Source organism: Pantherophis guttatus, chromosome 2, assembly GCF_059756535.1.
Source record: "Pantherophis guttatus breed Tessera chromosome 2, ASM5975653v1, whole genome shotgun sequence".
In the NCBI taxonomy this organism is placed as follows: Eukaryota; Metazoa; Chordata; class Lepidosauria; order Squamata; family Colubridae; genus Pantherophis; species Pantherophis guttatus.
In genome coordinates this window covers 206,340,668-206,360,962 of record NC_142064.1, presented here as the reverse complement: position 1 = coordinate 206,360,962, position 20,295 = coordinate 206,340,668, and the positions used below count along the sequence as shown (strand labels likewise).

Sequence of the window (20,295 nt, the reverse complement as noted above, 5' to 3'; positions counted from 1 at the left end):
TATGCTAAATGAGTATCTAAAATCACAAGGTCACATTATTTCACTGAAGGAACCTGACAGGTTCCAGATGGAGCTTGGGCCAATCCCCGAGGTTCTAGCTCACGCCTCGACTGGAGACCTAGTGGCCGCCTGGGACAGGGCGGCCGCTGGAGCTCTGGATCGAGTTGTGCCTTTGCGGCCTCTGACCCGGTGCCGATCTCACCTGGCTCCTTGGTTCACCGAAGAGCTAAGGGAGATGAAGCGCCGGAAAAGACGCCTAGAGAGTAGTTGGAGGGCCAGTCGTGCTGAATCTGACCAGACACTGGTAAGATCTCATATTAAGAATTACCTAGTGGCGATAAAGGCAGCAAAATGTACTCATTTTGCTGCTCTTATTGCGTCATCAGATAATCGCCCGGCTGCCCTGTTTAGGGTGACCCGCTCCCTGCTCCACCAGGAAGCGCGGGAGGACCCCTTGGAGGGAAGAGCCGAGGATTTTGTTCAGTATCTGCATGACAAAATCACTCAGATTTGGGAAGATCTGGATTCCGACTGGGTAGATCCAGCGGGGATGATGGAGGCAGGTCATGAGAATGTTATCTGGGATGAGTTTGATCCTGTGACCCCTGAGGACATGGACAGGATTCTGGGTAGACTGAATGCGACCACGTTTGTTGGACCCGTGCCCCTCCTGGTTAGTGCTGGCTTCCCGGGAGGTGACGCAAGGCTGGCTCCAGGGGATTATAAATGCTTCATTGGGCGAGGGTATCTTTCCCACCACCTTGAAAGAGGCGGTGGTGAGACCTCTCCTCAAGAAGCCTTCCCTGGACCCGGCAGTATTGGCTAACTATCGTCCAGTCTCCAACCTTCGCTTTGTGGCGAAGGTTGTTGAGAGTGTGGTTGCACGACAGCTCCCCCAGTACCTGGATGAAACGACATATCTAGATCCGTTCCAGTCGGCTTCAGGCCTGGGTATAGCACGGAAACGGCATTGGTCGCATTGGTGGATGATTTCTGGAGGGCTCGGGACAGGGGGTGCTCCTCTGTCCTGGTCCTGTTAGATCTCTCAGCGGCTTTTGATACCATCGACCATGGTATTATGCTGCACCGGTTGGAAGAGTTGGGGGTGGGAGGCACTGTATTACGGTGGTTCTCCTCCTTTCTCTCTGACCGGTCGCAGTCTGTGTTGACGGGGGGGCAGAGGTCGACCCCGAGGCCCCTTATATGTGGGGTGCCACAAGGATAGGTCCTCTCGCCCCTTTTGTTCAACATTTATGTAAAGCCACTGGGCGAGATCATCCGTGGTTTCGGGGTGGAGTACCATCAGTACGCTGACGACACCCAACTGTACATCTCCACCCCAGACCACCCCAACAATGCCCTTGAAGTAATGTCCTGGTGCCTGGAGGCTGTACGGATCTAGATGGGGAGAAACAGGCTCAGACTCAACCCATCCAAGACCTGTGGTTTCCGACATCCCGATATAGTCAGCTGGTGCCATCGCTGACTATTGGGGGCGAATCATTGGCCCCCACGGAAAGGGCTCGCAACTTGGGTGTCCTCCTGGACTCACAGCTGTCTTTAGAAGAACACTTGACGGCCGTGACTGCGAGGATTTTTCATCAGGTTCGCCTGATTTGCCAGTTGCGTCCCTTTCTAGATTGGGACTCCTTACGCACGGTCACTCATGCCCTCGTCACCTCCCGTCTGGACTATTGCAATGCTCTCTACGTGGGGCTCCCCTTGAGGAGCACTCAGAGGCTCCAAGTGGTGCAGAGTGCAGCCGCGCGGGTGGTGACGGGAGCGACGTGGCGCTCCCATGTAACACCTCTCCTGCGCGAGCTGCACTGGCTCCCGGTGGTCTTCCGAGTGCGCTTCAAGGTTTTGGTTATCACCTTTAGAGCGCTCCATGGTTTAGGACCTGGTTATTTACGGGACCGCCTGCTACCACCAATAGCCTCCCACCGATCAGTACGCTCCCATAGAGAGAGGCTCCTCCGGGTGCTGTCGGCCAAACAATGTCGACTGGCAGCCTCCAGGGGGAGAGCCTTCCCTGTGGGGGTACCTACTATCTGGAACGAGCTCCCCCCGGAGATACGGAGGATCCCGGATCTGCGTACCTTCCGTCGCGCGCTCAAGACCTTCCTATTTCATCAAGCCGGCCTGACCTAAGTCTTTCCCCTTTTTAAATGGAAATTTTAAATCTGGTTTTAAATTATTGGGGTTTTTAATTTGTTCAGCCAAATTATTTAATTCGTTTTAATCTATTTTAAATTTTGTATTTATATGTTTTATTCTATGGCTGTTCACCGCCCTGAGTCCTTCGGGAGTAGGGCGGTATACAAATTCAATAAAATAAATAAATAAATAAATAAAGTGAATCAGGAAGCCTTCATGGCCTGAATCATTTCATCAAACCAGATCTGTCACTTTGTAAGTATCTATTATGCAGTTTATGGATCCTAAATGTTTGATCTCAGGGCCCTTCCTGTTTTAAAATTCCATGACTGCTGCATAAGGCAAGCTGAATAAAATGTAAGACAGTAAATTTGAATAAGAAATTTTATTCCTTTTGAGAAGTGGGTTACCTAGAAATCAGGATGATATGTGAAGTTGCTTATCTTTTCTTATAAGGTGCTCTCATCTTACACTGAAATTCAGTCAATTCTACAATGAAGCCTCTGAAGTTATTCAAAATTAATACCTCTCCCGCTTGCCTGTAATTTATTCCATACAAAAACTGAGATTCTTAAGAGCATAAATGTAAATAGCTTAAAAAAGGAAAGAGGAAAACCATTTCTTTACATCTTGGAAATCACTTAACAAGTTGCAAGCATATTCTTGCCTGCTAATGGCAATTTTTAATAGTATCTGCAACTAAAAGCCTTAAGCTGTAAGATAACACCCACTGGCTTTTCTATGAACAGCCTGGACATTGCTGGCCAAATAAAAGGGTTCAAATATTTTTATTTGTTGATCAAAATGTAAAGTACAGAAATTCAAAGAAAAATGAAAATAATGGGAAAATAATGGAGGAGAGGGGGAAGAGAGAAAAGTGAAGGGAAAAGGGGAAAAAGAAAAAGCATTGACTTCTGACTCCTTTTGGTGCAGTAGAATAAGGTAAAACCTAAATCTTTTACTTTTATATGATAATATATATTAGCCATTTCGAAAACAAATTATCTAATCAGCAAAACCCAAAATCAAAGTTTCATTTTTAAAACAAGCACAAAGCACAAAGTTGAAAAGAGGTTTCCAAGGAAAACAAAATTGTGTTCTTTTCTTTAATCAAAGTCAATTTAGTCATCTCTGCTAACTCCATCAACTTTTGCAGCCATTTGTCCATTGTGGGGATCGAAGTGTCCTTCCATTGTTGTGCATAAAGTATTTTTGCTGCCACCAACATATATAACATCGAAACTGCTGGCCAAATAAAAGGACAATGAAACAACTTCCACACACAAATTGAAAATGAAGTTCCAGTAACAGTATTTCAGATTGTATTTTGAGATACAAAATGAAAATTGAGCGAGTGAAATCTCTTGCTAAGAGTTTTTGTTGAGGCATAAGACAGTTGACTAGGATGGCAAGAAGCATTTATTCAATACAATAAAATAACCATCACTTCTGAATTTTTAGAAGCATTTATACAATAAAATCACCATCACTTCTGAATTTTCTCAGTGTAGTAATTGTGTAGCCAGTTATGTTTTATATTTTTAATAAACTTTCAAGTTGACAAATTCATATTTTGTGTACAAGCCTCACAATTGTAATGCAAGCAATCACTCTAAAAAGGACTCTTACTTTTTATTGCCAGAATAATGAGTAGCTCTTTGTTGGGGGTGGGGGTGGGGGTGGGGGTAGATACAAGGAAAGAGGAGAAAGGGCAAGAAAGAGATGAAATGTCAGAGTGGGAACTACTTTAGTTATTTATGGACTGGGAAGCCATTTGTATCTCATAAATGATTCCAAGTTTATCTTTCTATAAAGGTGACCTTTCAGTTATGGGTGCAAATTAACTTTTTGTCTGACAGTCCAGAAAGAAAATAAAAGAAACACAGGAAGGTCAGTTATGCCAGTATTTTTTCCCACTAGAAGAAAAGTCAATCATCACCATCACAGCAACTTCTCTCATTGGAGAATTATACTATAAAGTTAGGCCTGAAAAGCTGCCTCACTTTTGCCATGCACAAGTATGTAACTTTAGATCATTTTCCTCAATAACTTAATGTAAAATGTTTTTGACTCATTTGTTTAATTGGGTTCTCCTAATCTAGTTTTAAGACTAGATCCTAATGAGAATAGACCATATTATAGATCATGTTTCTGCAGAAATATTTAAAATTAGAAAGGGTTTGCAAACTTTTAAGTTTCATGTACTGCTGAATGTGGGTCATCTGTAGGTATGTGATGCGGAATCATCAGTATGCTGATGATATCCAGTTGCACATCTCCTCCTTCGACTGACCGAGTGATGATGTCAGGGGGATTTCCCAATGTCTGGAGGCTGTGATGGGGGAGAAAAAGCTTTGGCTCAACCCTGGTAAGATGGAGTTTGAAAGCCCCTAGTTCAGGGGATTTTACCCCTTTAACTCTGATGGGAGTACATTTTCCTTGTCAGAAATTGGTGTGCAATTTAGGGGTCCTCTCAGTCCCTGCTCAATGAGCAAGTGGTAGCCGTGGTGAGGGGGAGGGAAAGGGAGGCACAATTGCACAGGTTTCTCTTGTACAGTAACTGTGCCCATGCCTGAACCAAGAGGCCTTGCTCTAGTGACTCATGCCTTACCCATCCCCTAATTAGATTATTGTAATGTGTTCTGTATGGGACTGCAGATGGTCCAGAATATAGCAGTGCAGGCAGTTTTTAGTATTTCTCATTACATCCATGTAACACTGCTGCTTCATGAGCTACACTGGCTTCTTGTAGGCTTCTGGGTACAGTTCAATAGGTGCTGGTTATTACCTATAAAGCTTCTATGGCCTGGGCCCAGACTATTTGCAGGACCATCTTTCTCTTATTGCTTCTGCCCATCTTACCAGATCTATGCACCAGGTCTCTTCTCTTAAACAATGTCAACATGTTGGATCCCAGAGTTATGTCTTCTCAGTGGCAGCATCTGCCATGAGGCAAAGCATCTCTCCGAAACAGAAGAAGTAATCTTTAGGAAGAGAGGTGCATTCTGACTTGCAAGATTCTGTTATAGCACTAATAGCACTTAGACATATATACTGCTTCACAGTGCTTTACAGCCCTCTCTAAGTGGTTTACAGAGTCAGTATATTGCCCCCAACAACCTGGGTCCTCATTTTACCGACCTCGAAAGGATGGAAGGCTGAGTCAAACTTGAGCCTGGTGAGATTTGAACTGCCAAATTGCAGGCAGCCAGCAGTCAGCAGCAGTAGCCTGCAGTACAGCAATCTAACCACTGTGCCCTCATGGCTCACCACGGTTATTATATCCTTATAGAAATGGAAGTATTAGGAAACTGGAAGCGTCACGGCGATACTGGCTGGGAAATAGCGAAGCTCCGACAAGCTTCGCTGAAACCCAGCCAAACAAACTGCTGTCGGGGGAGGGGGGGTCTTCAGACCAGAACTGTCTTGGAGGGATGGGGGAGTGAGAGAGGCACCTCGGGAGACCAAGAGGAACAGGCAAGTTCCTCGGAAGGTCTGAGGTAGCTATTTGACCTGGCTGGGGGAGGCAGCCATTATGACCGCTACAAGCTGGGGCAACCGGACTAAGATTTGAGCAGGAGCAGAGATTGAACAGAGTATTGTTACCGGATGAGTGATTGGCCAACTCACAGGTAAGAAGAAATTTTTTTTTAAAGCTGGAAAGAAGTCCCAACGAGTAATTAGTAGCTAATTGGCCCTCGGGAATTCAAGTGGAGAAAAAAAAAAGATGAACTTTAAAACTAAACCCCTAAAAAGAACCTTCCACCTGGATTTAAAACTGGACTTGGAAGAAATTAAAAATAAGATAAGAAAAAGAAAACAGAGAAGTATTCTTTTAAACAATAAAAGGATTTAATTTGGAGAAGAGGAAGTAATTATTTTTGTGGATTTACAATGGATACTTTGTTGTCAGGAAATTTGTGAATTGGAGAGAGACATCTACTGGTGAAAAGAAAGCATCACATTAAGTTTATGTAGACCACTGTAAGAAAATACTGGAGGAGTGTTTATTTAAACAGCTGGAGCACAATTTCAAAAGAAGTGGAAAGAACAAAGACTGGAACTGGAATGGTTCAAAAGAATATTTGAATTGGACACTATTTGGAAAGAAAAAAGAAAAAAAGAGACATTATAAGGACTTGAATTTGAACTATATGCAAACGAAAATAATAAGTTTAAAAATCTTTGCCCTTTAAATTGATAACATGGAGAACTGGGAGGATGTGAGTATGAGGAAGAGAAATGTTTCAAAACATATGAGAAATGTTTAAAGGAAATAAAGAAGCGGAGGGTTGGTTAGAATGCAAAAAAAAAAGGAAAGACAAAAAATATGAATGAGAAGCAAAAGAAGCAAGAAGACAATATTGAAAAGGAAATAATTGAAAATAAAGATATAGATGATTAGGCTGGGATTGACAGTGATAGAATAAAAATGGATAAGGGGGATTATCTCTCAAAAAAGAAGAGGAGAGAAGGAAATGGAGAAATATTGAGAGGGAAAATTAAAAGAGTAAAAATGAGAGAAAGGGGGCAGAAAGGGAGATATAAGAAAAAGAAAAAGAAGAAGATAAGAGAATGGGAGAAAGGGAGGAAAATATCAAGAAAGGGAATTGTGGAGAGATTAAAAGAAAATGGTTAAGGGGAGAGCAGAAAGGAAATTAAAATATTAGTATGCTGATTTAAGAGAAGAATATTAGTAGTAGAAATTGTATGTAAAAAGTAATTTAGAAGAAATATATAGATTATTGTAAAAGGGATATAAGGATGAAATGAAATGTGGGTAAGCAGCCAAAAAGAAGAAATATGCGGTTTAATGTAAAATAGATCAGTAGATGCAATGTGAAAGACAGAATGGGTTATATGTTTTGCTATTTAAAGATGTATAGATTGGAGAGAAATAATAGTGGATGGTAAAGAAGTATGTCTTAAACATGGAGAACAACAAAGGAATTAATTGAAATTACGATGAAAAATTGAAATGTAAAATTGAACAAAATTAAAACGTCAGTAAATGATGTAAGTAAGAATGAAATGAAATATAAGTAAGAAGTAAAATAGAAGAAATATATTGTTAAAGATAAAATAGACTAAGGATTGGAAGCTAACTTAGCAAAGGCTTTAAGGTAAAAGGAATAAGTTGAAAAACATTGTTAATAATTAAAAAGATGAGGGGAATTTTGAGAAATATATTTAATAAATGGAGGAAAAGTCGGGGTTGCCTGGACACCATAGTGGAAAATAGTAAATGGAAAATGAATACAGCAATAAAGAGAGATGAAAGAAGGAGTAGAGGGATGGAAGGAAGGGAGGAGGAGAGAGGAATGGAAGAAAGGGAAGAGGGAAGGAAGGGAGGGAGGGGAAATAAGAGTAGGAGAGAAGGTTAGATAGGGAGAAAGAGAGGAGGGGGGAAGAAGGAAGGGGAAGTAGTGAAGGAGTAGGAGAGGAGGAAAGAAGAAAGTAGGAAGGATAAAAGAAGGGAGGGAGATGGAAGAGAATGAGAAGAAAAAATGCTGTACAATAAAAAAGATGAAATGGAAGAAAGGCAACCCCGAACATGTGTAAATGTACTAGGTTAAAGAATGAATTCTTTAAAAACAAGAGAATAAATATGAGTAAAAATAGATAAATTAGAATTTGAGGGCTAATGAAGATGTTGTTTATATAAACAAGCATAGAAATATTAAGATATGATCAAAAAACATGGAAAAAGATAATTTTGGCAGAAATTGTAACTAAGTAAAATGTATTTGGATACAATAAGTTGTATAAGATATGATATGGCCAATACTCCGTTCATAAAATATACGGGTGATGTGGGGGGAAAAAAACAATAAAACTTGATTCAAAAAAAGAAAAGAAAAAAAGAAATGGAAGTATTAGCATGCATGACTTTGGTTGCCTAAGGTCATCTACCTTGAAGGGCTGACTTCAGTCTGGCACATCTCAGTGCACTTTCCCCCTTCCTCCTTTTATTTTTGTGAGAACTAAGAAGGGTCTGTCCGAGATCCTTTTTCAGGTTACAGTTCTGGCCTAGACTTGGATATATTTTATCTGACTGCTGCCATGGTTATGGCTGTTTCTTCTGCTCCTCAAAGTTATTCCTTCTACCCATTACACAAATACATAGACATAGATGGTGGTTAAGATGACCCCAACCCTATTAGCCTTTCATAAAGCATTGAAGACCTGGGTGTTTCCGTAGATATTTGGATCAGAGGTGAAGTGAGCTCTGCTTCTGTTAATAGTTATTAGTTTCTTATTGGGAGTGGAGCGAGGCATATCTTTTGGTCAGTTTGCATGTTTTTATCCAGAGTCACTTGTGTGAGATAGGAGACTACATAAGGGTTATAAATAAATAAAATAAAATAAAATATCAATTTAAATTCTCACCTGGATAATCTCTCCATTTGAAGCTATAAGTTCTGTAGGGATGGTGACTCTGAAGGTGCGACCTACCACAGCAGAGCTGTCTGGAATTCCCACCACTGCTGGTGCACTCTCACGGAGGTCCGAAAGCACCATATGCATGGAGGCTTCTAACTGATGTTCCCAGTCCCGTACAACTTCTGAGGTTTCACTGGGCCAATGGCACTTAGCTGAAGTAATCATTGTCAGAACCAGCAAAGTCCTCCCCAATACTGGGGGTAGTTGTACAAATCCAGGATTCATTTTAATTATATGCACCAATTATACTAGCCACAAAATAAGGCTCAGAGCCAACAATCTATATAAAATTGCTTAATCAAAAGGTCTTCACACCAGATTCATTGTTGTCAATCTTGATGCCTGAAAGAAGAACATACACAACGGTGATCAGAAAGTGAAGAAAATTCATTAAATTTTAATGAACATTAAATGTTCTTTGATTCATTTTATTAGCTAATTAGTACATGAAATCTTTCAAGAATTGAAGCTAAGCAGCCTGCCTTAGGTCCTTGCTTTTCAAATTTTACAAGTCTGTTTCAGCACAGATGGATGCCGGCCAATGTAGGACCCAACAGATTTTTCCCACATGTACTCTCTTATTCAACTAGTATCCTGCTCTTAAAGGAGCTATCAGAGATTTTTATTTACATTTTTAATCAGGCTCATGCCACCTTAGTTTTAGCAATTTCAGTATTAGAAATTCCCAAGATATTTACTGTTTCCTCCCTCCATGAGTAATTTTAATGAATCATAATAATCTAAATAAAAGAAAATATGAATTGAGGAATTATCATGGAACCAGATGACCTTTCAAGAAAACAAAAGTGCACTTGTGCAAGAATTTTACAGTTTAGTTATCAGACTAAAAGATCATTTGTAGTGAATGACAGAATTATTCCCACTATTTTGAGCTTTTTCCACACTACACTTTCAAACCATCAAATCATAACTTGGACAGCCTTTCTATATGATCTTTTTTCCTTTGGGGACAAAGTTCTATGTAAGACACTCTGTAATCCTTAATCCACTATGCCATATTGCAAAAAATGTATGTGTTTATTTTGACAAGTATGTATCCAGCAAGATCCCTCTGAAAATCTAGACTTCCTATTTCAATTATGACAAAAGTTTGCCCACATCCACACATAATGAACTTTCCACACAGGGAGTGAAAGCAACACTCCTTCTGAAATACAACCCTCAAATTCTCACTCTGGACTACTACAGTCATAAACTACAACAAAACCATAAATCACTATTAAGTAACCTCTGGCAGGGAAGTGTTCTAAAACTGGCTATCCTCCCACTTTCCTTTTGGTACTGCAATAATTCCAAATAAGTATTGGTTTTTAAAATATACAGGTTAAACAAGAGTTAGTAGATAGTTACATTTCATTATATCCAAAATGTAGAGTGTTAACAGTGATAATACATAGCTATGCAGTATTTGGTATACTATTTGTGGCTATTTATATTGATATTGTTTCCGGATTGCTTATTTGTACCCTATGACTATCATTAAGTGTTGCACCTTATGATTCTTGATGAACGTATCTTTTCTTTTATGTACACTGAGAGATATGCTCCAAGACAAATTCCTTGTGGTCCAATCACACTTAGCCAATAAAAAATTCTCATTCTCATTCTAATTTTAATTCTATTTTTAATCTATTTTTTAAAAACTCATGTAAAATATAATGTTCAGAACAATTCACATATGTAAATTATAAATTAGATTAATATTTGCATTGATGAGTCATTAAAAACCCAAATTTTCAACACCAATAAACAATTTATTTCTTGAAATTTTTGGCTCACATTCAGTTTTCAGTTAATCTTTATTCCAAAATCTTTTTCATAAGCATTATCAGGTGAGGTATCTTCATCCAATACTCGTGCATTTGATTCCTCTTTCCTCATTCTGTTTTGTCTTTACACTTGCCCCTGTTAAATTTCATTCTGTTTTCTCAGTCCAATTAAATGTTATTTTTATCTTTTAGACAATTAGCTATCTTACCCAATGTTGTATTATCTGCAGACTTGGTAACTATTCTTTCTGCCACCTCATTGAAGTCATTCAGGTTCTAAGCCTTGTAGCACCTCAATCAATAAACTTGGAAAGAAACAACTGATGTGTACTTTGGTCCACATCCAAAAGCAACTGATCATCTACAGATATGATTTCTCCCTCTTTCTTCACTCATTACTGAAAATATTGAAGAACAATGGCCTTCGAGGTAATACAGACAAGAGGCACAACAAAGAGTACCAGTTCTATCTTTATTGTAAGATTACATTAACTGGTCTTGCAAGACTAAAAATATTTCTCCCTTCCTTTTCTTTTGTTCTCCAGAAAACTAGGGAGTGTCCCTTCCTGTGCCTCCTCCTTCTGTGGGCCAAGGTAATTTTTACACTCCAGTTTTTCAGTCTACAACTCTCCCTCCTGTCTTTTAAGGTTATTCTCACATACCATTACACCACAACTGATACCCAATTTGATACTTCCCTATTTCAGAAACCACCAATAAGCAACCTTGGAGTATGATTTCCAAGCTAGCTATAATATTCACTTAATTACATGCCATCTAGCTCACATTTAACTACTAGTTAACCAACTTGTCATAGAGTATTTATAGGGATTAGCTGCACTCAGAAGCACTCTGATTACCTGTACACATTTTACTGTGTAGGCTGTTTACATCAAGAGCCACTGATCTGAGCTAAGCAATGGATTCCTTTCAGTATAGTGTATTACTGAACAATAATAAAAATACATGTGTGATGACTGGTGTAATATACATGTACAGAGCATATTTCTATCATTTAGAAATATTTGCAACCTTTCTGCAAAGTTTAACTAAGTATTTTTTTATATTTGGCGTTTCTGCTAGTCACTGTAAATTCAAGTACAGTTGGTGGAAGACACTGCAACTAAGACCCAGAAAAAGCGAGCAGATCATTTCTGCTGACTGCCGGCTGCCAGCAGTTCGGAAGTTTGATTCTCACCGGCTCAAGGTTGACTCAGCCTTCCATTCTTCCGAGGTCAGTAAAATGAGGCCTATTTTTCTAATGTATTATTCTTTCATTTGCTATTTTCTTAAGAGTCGTATCCCGTCAAACAAGGATTTTCAGCTGACAGGCTCCAGGAGAAGAGCCTTCTCTGCCATGGCTCCTGCCTTCTGGAACATCTTACCCCTGGGGTGAGATTGGCTCCCTCCCTCCGGACATTTCAAAAGAGCCTGAAGACCTGGCTCTGCCAGATGGTTTGGGGACCCGATGGGAAGCTTCATACTGGAGGTGGTTGTTTAATTAAAACCTAATCCCAATTCCCCACCCCTTGTGTGTCTGGCCCCCACCTTTCCCATCTGGTTTTAATGGTTTGTAATTGTCTATGGTTTTATCTACTGTGTGCCATGACTGTTGATTTTAATGTCTTTTCTGTTTTAATATTTTAGACTGCTGTACGCCACCCAGAGTCATTGAATACGAGATGGGTGACAAATAAATTTTCTAAATAAAATAAAAATAATACATTTTCTAAATAAAATAAAAACAATAAATAAAATAAAATAAAATCCCAGTCTTCCAGTAGGAATTCATGGCAGAGTACAATGTGCTCAGTCCTCCAATTTCTCCCCACAAGAACCCAAAGTTCAAAGTCAATTAATTTTTCACAGCTGACTAAATTTGGTTCATCTCAATTTTAATTAACAATTCTAATCCTTTTACCACTAGTTCTATATATTCTTAATAATTTAGTGTTGGGGAAATTAAAGTTACTTAAGTTTTACTATTTGCCACCGCTCCAGCTTTTATTGTATGAATCTTATTGCATTTCAGTACAGGAGAATATATTTTCTAATCAATCCAAACCATGTTTTGCACACTGTTTTGGAAGAAATAATATTTTCCTTAACTCTCATTAGGATGCAATTTTCATGGTAGCCAGATTTTAACACAATGGTTGCGCCCAATGAATTTTAACTTTATTGTGCAATTTCTACTATTCCAAATTCTATTCCATGATTACCCATAATATTTGACTGTTATTTACACTTACTATCGATAGGATTTTTTGTATGTTTATCATTTTTAATATTGTTACCCACTCAAACTTATGTAGTTGAGGTGGACAGTGCTATAAATCTACCAAATAAATATTGAGGAAAAAAAAGCCCTGAAGGACCTGATTTCTGTCTAACAACACTGTTTATATTAAATTAAGATTTCTGCTCACATCTAGCTTCAACTAGTTCAGATTGCTCTATACTAGTTGCACCTCAATCCCAGGCTCCTGTGAAAATTGGAAGTGCTCCTTACCTAGCTTGGACTCAGCCATGAAGAGATACTTTTGTCTTCCTGTGAGAGAAAAGCCAAATGGATCTGGCCCATTTTCTTTTTAAAAGTCCATTTGATTGAGAAAAACCTAAAAATCTTCTTCTGCTTTGTTGATTAGATTTCCATTTTTCTGGCTTTGATAACTTCTGTTCTATTTAGACTGATAGGATGGATTTGATTGACATACTGTATGAAGTTGAAGGGTTTTTTATAACTCTTTCCTGCTTGAATCCCTTAAGATAGGATTTCTCCGCATTCACTATAGTAATACAAAATGCTATACTGTAGCTATATATGTATAGATACATGTAAAAATGAGAAAGAGAAAGCAAATTTGGAGGTGGGGGGAAGGTATTCCTCTAATGTCCATAGAGTGAATGTCCAGATGAAAAGAGAGGTCTGCAGCCAGCACCTAAACAATATAATGGTAGATTCCTTTTAGATTTTAGAGGAAAATGTTTAGAAAATGTATAGAAAGGGCACAAAAGATTGCACTGCAGTGCTAGACACATGCAATAGACTTCCCGATGATCCTGATCTCAGCAACTATCTTTAACAGCAAAGGCAATCCATCAAATATCCTAGTCCCAAATTGGTCAGGGCTTTATATATGTCAAACCTTGAACCCTGCTCAGTAATAAGCTGTCACCAGGGTAGATGTTTCAATAGAGATGTAGTAAATGTATTAGAAAAATGGCTGCAGCATTTTACACTAGTTGAAGGTTTGGAACTAGAGTAAGGGTAGCCTCATAGAGCACAATGCAGTATATGTAATCATCAATTTAGGACCACAGTTGGGACTGGAATCTTGAGCAAAATGGTTGTTAAGGGAGATGCCCACATGACTGCTTTGCTCAATGACCATAATTCTGGCATTCCTGGTTGAGCTGTCAAGTGATCTCCTAGGTTATTAAGCAGATGGAGCAAAAGAGCTGCCTGCAAAATTCTGCTCTCCTCTGTGCATGGAAGGAAACTATTCTGGTGAGCTTCAGGAATAGATTTTCGGGATATGAGCTCAGTTTCTCCACCCTGTCAAAAGTTTGCCTCCCCTTTCTGTCTAGAAGGGAACTGCTCCGGTGGCCTGCAGGAACAGAACTTAGATGTTTGGAATCTGAGCTCCATTTTTCCATTCCACTGGAGGAGTTCATCTCCCCTCGATAGGAAGCTCCCAGAGAGGGGGGAGGGAGAGAGGGAGAGGAAGGGAGAGAGAGAGGGAATCCTCTCAGCAGGCATCAGCAGCTTGCAACCTTCCCTACTGCCTTCCTTATTGACTTTCTGGGAAGCTGGCAGGAAAGATTGCAAATGGAGATTACACGGATTGTGGGGTGCTTGGCAACTAGTCATGTGATTATGTGACTAGGGTGCAGCATGATGGCTAGAAGTGCTTTACCCTTTCTGAAACCCAGCATCACTTCAAATGATCATTAAATGATCAGTCATAAGTATTATATGTAAGGTGACCAGTATATGAACAATCAAACCCAGGCTGGTTATAAGGAGCTCTCCTGGTCACAAAATAATCTAAACATCCAATATGTTGGATGAGCCGAGCTCCATCAAATTCCATATTTGTTCCTTCTGAGAATGCAGTGTTGCTGAGAAGAAGCAGACTCCCAATTCTCATATTTGCTGATCACTGAAGATGAAATCTTGTCAGGATTCAATCTGTTTATTGGCCCTCATCTATCCCATCTAGACATTAATTCAGAACATGAATAACTTATTTTGATCATGGTATTATGGAGAAATTGAACTATGCATTGTGATACCTGCCCTCAAAAATTTGGTTGATGCCCAATTTGCAGTTGTGTAGGCACTTCATCAAAGGCTTTGTTCAAATTTGAAGAGGTTAAAGAAAAGAGCTGAAGAAGAGAGAGAAAAAATCTTTTAAAATGCAGATGCATACAATTTCCTGGAATCAATAAAGTGGGGGAAGTGTTGGGGGGGTTGCTAACTGGATAAGTGTGATGCAACTTTCTACAACAAAATTACTTTAGATACTTTGTTTGATGTCTCTGTAGAATAGATGAAAAGCCTAAACTTATAGTAGGGGATCTAGTTACTATCCACTTCCTAGGCATGCAGAGAGGAAGGATAAATACTTAAATTTCTATGACACAACTGAAAAAGGAAAATGTAATACAATGATGCCTGATAGATCAAAGCTTGAGAATAAAAACTGAACCATGCTGCATAGGAGCAGAAGAAATTGCTGTCTTGTCTCACCCATCCCTCAACTTTATTTCTTTTATAAAGGACATGGCTAGATCTGGTAACACTCAGTAGTTCAAGTTACCGTATTTTTCAGACTATAAGACGCACTCCCCCCCCCTCAAAAAAATGGTGTGTGTCTTATTGACCGAATACGGGCCTGTTTTTGGCCTCCCAAACCCTCCGCGATCCTATTTTCGCCTTCCCCAGCAAAAATACAAAACGAATGGACATTTGGAAGCTGTTCCTCCTTTTACATGTATTAATCCACCACCATCTCAACTAACTTCTTGAGGAAAGATCCTCATTCTCAAACACTCTATCCTTATAGGCTTCATTCTTGCACATTTTTTATTAACTGCTAGTAGATATCCCAACATCCTTAAATATTACATTTAAGAAATTAACATAGAAATGAAGATATAAGTAGACGGACAAAACTGATAAATGGTGTTTTCTTAACCTTTCTGATCTAACATTTTAAGCTCTTGACTAAATTTATTTCATTATTTCATCTGCCCTAGAGCTCTCCCCTCTCCCATGCCTTGAGATAGTTTAGTTATCCTTCCCTAATCTGTAATGAGCTTAAATACTGTACCCACACACTATTTTAAGCAACAAGATTTATTTCCAGATTATTGCATCTTTCTTTGTAACTGAAGTATACAGTACTGTATTAGGCAAGGTCTTCTAAATGTGGTCTATTCAGACATAAGATTATAATTTTTCCCCATTCCACTATCTCAGAATCTGTTATCCCACATTCCATTCTACTTAGGAGAATTCCTGTGGCAAAGCAAAGGGAATGGAGACTGGCATGGAAACAATTCGGACAGCAGAGTGATAATAATTGCAGAAGACTTTTATGATAAGATTCTTAAATGCACTGTGCTACTCTGAGGTGATGGAATGAGAGCTATTACATTATTTATTTCTGTATGGGGTCAATACAGGACAGAGTGATGAGAGTATCAAAATGCTTCTTCACTTACAGGAAACTATCAATTGATAACCTTGAGCAATTATATAACCTACCTTAAAGAATTGCCAGAACTGTAATACCCATGAAGAATAACTTCTAAGATGTTTTATATTCAAATGTTTTAAAATGCTTGGATTCTGCTGAGTGTCACATATGTGGCTGCTAATTACTTTGCTGAATCAAAACAATTTTCATCACGATAATCATTCAGTTTGATAACACGTATCCTAAATCTTCTTGAAGCTGACAAAGAAATGTAATGATTACATTGTCTGCACCAGTATGTTGTACAAAGTTAGCAGTAAAGAATTTGTCCTTTGATTTAGTACCAAAATTTAAATTCTTTATTTTATTAATATTCTTCAGACTTCCATTTTACTGATTATCTCCTTATTCAAAATTAAATATAATCAATTTTGTCCTAACAAAAGTATATGCTTCTCCCTGAAAAATCTATTCCAAAGCTTTTTATCTATAAACATCTAATATTTTGCAGAAGAAATTAAGCTTAACATAGTGATAACTTGGCAAAACATATTTAAAGCACAGAATGAACATTGTATTTTCAATGTACTGAAAATTTGCTTCACTGCTGAATTCCATTACTCCTCCACTCCCTAAAAGAACCTTTCCTATAACCTACTTCCCCTATCAGCTGCTTTTTGCTTTTCAGTAAACATACCGATGAGACCATCTAGATGCAAATTAAGATGTCTACTGGGTATAGAACATGAAAGATTCCGTAATGTTCTTCTATCTCCTTATTTTCCTTGAGTATTCTTTAATCAGTAGTAATCACTTCAAGACCACATTTAGGTTATAATAAGGTAGTGAACAACTGGACCTTGAAAGCTGAATTCAGAACAAAATCTACCTGCAATGAATTGCATAATAAAGTTACCATATCAAAATCTGTGTCAGAGAAAACAGATACATAAAGCTGTTGCACAAATTATATGAGAGATTTAAAGAAATAAACCACTCTCTATTAAATGTGTTGTGACTGATAAGCACATCTGCCTGTCCCCACCTGGTGCTTACATTCCATGCATTCCCCAAAAACCTCTCCTGTGATTGTTGATAAGGAGTCTTTTTCCCCTTCAGAGGAAAGACTACTAACAAAAATGAAAAACTGTTTTATATAAAAACATATTTTTACAAGGCTGGAACTAATATAGCACAGTGGATAGACCATGCTATGAACTGGGAAGTCCCTGGCTCAAATCTAATTTCTGCCATGAGCTTATTAAGCAAACTGCTGTCTTATTGCATCTCTAATATGAAGGATCATACCGATTTCTGACATCTTCTATCTACCCCAGACAACATTGTAAACTGGTTCAAAATTCAGAACTGGTAGTTTGTAACCTTGGAGAGTCACAGATATTTTCATCACTACTTTACAGGATTCCTGTAAAAATTAATGTATATTAAATTATTTGAAGTTTGCTCCTTTAAGTTTAAATGTGCCATATAAAAAGTGGTTTAATTTTTTTTATCATGTTAGAGACACTATATGTTTATGGGACCATGAGAAAGATTTTAAAATGTTGTTTACTTAAGCCAAAAACAAATGGATATAACTATAAAAAGCATTCAACAATATTGAATTTTCACTTTATTCAGCAATATCCCTTGTTAACTTATGTTTGTGAGTTTTACGGTTTTTAAAATGTTGTTGTATTTGTACACCACCTAGCCACATTTTGTGAAGTGGGCAGCTATATAAACAAACAACAAAATGAAAGTGCAAGCTCTTCACTACATGCTGCAGAAGCATAACAAATCTTCATGAATAGTCTTGTTTTATTTCTATACAGAGCACAAGCTCTATAAATTTTAAAGATTGATAGATGTGCTATATCAAGTCCCATCAATTTTAGTGAAACATTTACAGCCATAACATCTGATGTAGGGGTATGCATAAAATGAACAATGTACTTCATTCTGAACAGGCAGTGGCCCAACTGAAGCACCATGTTTTGGCCAAAGAAAATGAAGAGAAGAACAAGTGGGCAAAGCTGGTGCACCTCATCCCTTCACAACCTCCACAGCTGTGTACTAATTAGTCTACTGGCTGATCTTTACAGCACATTCCACTCCCTTGCCTCCACTTACCTGTTGCCAAGAATACCACCTGGCTCAACCACCTTTTTCCCCACTGTCCGTATACTTCTTTCCCAATTGCTGCCACTTAGCATCCAACCAACCTCTCTAATGTTGTATATCCTCCTTCTCCATCTTAGAATCACAGAATTAGGGCTGAAAGGGACTTTGGAGATCTTCTAGTCCTATCCCCTGCCAAGGCAGGAGACTGGTTGTCCAATCTTTTCTTGAAAACCTCCAGCAATGGAGCATCCACAACCTTGTGAAGCAAGCTGTTCCCTTAATTAATTGTTTTCACTGTCAGGAAATTTCTCCTTATAATTTCAGGTTGGCTCTCATTCTGATGAGTTTCCACCCACTGCTGCTTATCCTGCTCACAGGAGCTTTGGAGAACAAATCAACCCTATTCTCTGTGACAACCCTTTATGTATTGGATTAGAAGGCAGCTATCATGTCACCCTTTAACCTTCTCTTTGTTAGGCCTAGCCATTCATCATACAGTTTAGTTTCTTGATCCTTTATCACATTTATTAGTCTTGCCTTTGGAAATTGTGGGTGCCCCAACACTGGAGGCTTTTAAGTAGAGACTGGACAACCATCTATCATAAATAGTATAGGTCTCCTGAGAGAGCAGGGGGTTGGATTAGATGACTTCCAAGATCACTTCCAACTCTATTAGTTACTGTTTCTGTTACTGTCTTCTCTGTACTCTTTCTTGCTCTTTCTCTACACTTCTTTCCTAGGCATTCAAATGTACACAGATCACCTGCCTGATTTATGCATGGGACTAGCTACAGTTTTCATATGGCCCTTGGAAGAAATATACTTTGGAAGTTTGGACAGGCAGAAGCTCATATATGCTCTGACTTACAAGCAACAATTTTATTCACATCAAGCCTCCACTTTAATAATAAACACGAGACAGTATCCCTCTAGTAAACTCTTAATTACACCAGTATTTAAATAATAGTCTCATACAAACATATCCATATGCTAAACTCTTTACTAAGTAGATTAGCTAGCCAGTTATATGACTATATTTTGATAAGCTCTAAATAAATTCTTACATTATACTGTACTTCTAACATCAAGTAGTTTTCCTTTTTTGGAAGAATATGCTCACCATTAGGAAGAACAACTAATTCAGATACTATGAATAGACCTACAATATTTATGTGAAGACGAGCAATCCTTTCTCCAGGAAGTACAAAGTGAAAAAAAATAATCTAATTTACTGTAATTTTCTAATTTTCAGTGAATCAAAGATAACTCTTATGGTATATTATTTGGAGAAGCAATTTAGGATTCTTTTCAAGTAAAATTGTACTTCTTGGCTTTAGAGTAAGAACATACTTAATTACAAGCAGAAATGGACCACACCACATGTAAAAATGCAAAATTATATTACACATATAGGGGTTAGGTGGAAAAGACATGCGTGGCTCACTACCAATGATATCCTTCTTAGCAAACTGATCCTGTATGTAATTAATACACAATGTGAAAAAATACATCTCATTAATTTAGCAGATATGACTTTCTAATATAATAGCAATAGCAATAGCACTTAAGACTTCTATAGTGCTGTACAGTGCTTTACAGCCCTCTCTAAACCTTTTACAGAGTCAGCATATTGCCCCCAACAATTTGGGTCCTCATTTTACCCGCCTCGGAAGGCTGGAAGGCTGAGTCAACCTTGATTATGTTAGAAACTAATGTTTCCAGAATTTGGAAAGGTGCCTATAGCTTACTTTGCATGTATATTTGAGTAAACAGATTATCAATTTCAAATCACGTATTATGGAATACATACAATTTATTTACCATGTAGAATGATCTACAATGATAAGAGGTAAGGCTTCAAAGAATGTGAAACTTGCTAGATACTTAAAAATGAAATGAAAGGGTCAGATAAGAAAGTTATTCAAAAGCAAAGTAGGGTAACATAATCTGTAATAAACTATATGTTTTAATTTTATTCAGCCACACAAGCTTATATACTCTAATATGCTATCTAGTTAATAGATGCTACTCTAGAGTTTTCATGTCAACTTTTGTAATCCTCTAAACTGGTT

The 20,295-nt window shown here is 38.3% G+C and overlaps 1 protein-coding gene across 4 annotated transcripts in view; it reads right to left on the bottom strand.

The window, feature by feature from the left end:
- The window catches only part of DAG1 (dystroglycan 1), a 90,848-nt gene that overhangs the window by 37,972 nt on the left and 32,581 nt on the right, over positions 1-20,295 (bottom strand). For all 4 annotated transcript variants that reach the window (XM_034441383.3, XM_034441402.3, XM_034441392.3 and 1 more), the window contains exon 2: positions 8,548-8,943. In XM_034441383.3, the coding sequence (XP_034297274.2) occupies positions 8,548-8,826 (279 nt within the window). In that variant the 5' untranslated portion in view covers positions 8,827-8,943. The remainder of the gene's footprint in view (positions 1-8,547; positions 8,944-20,295) is intronic.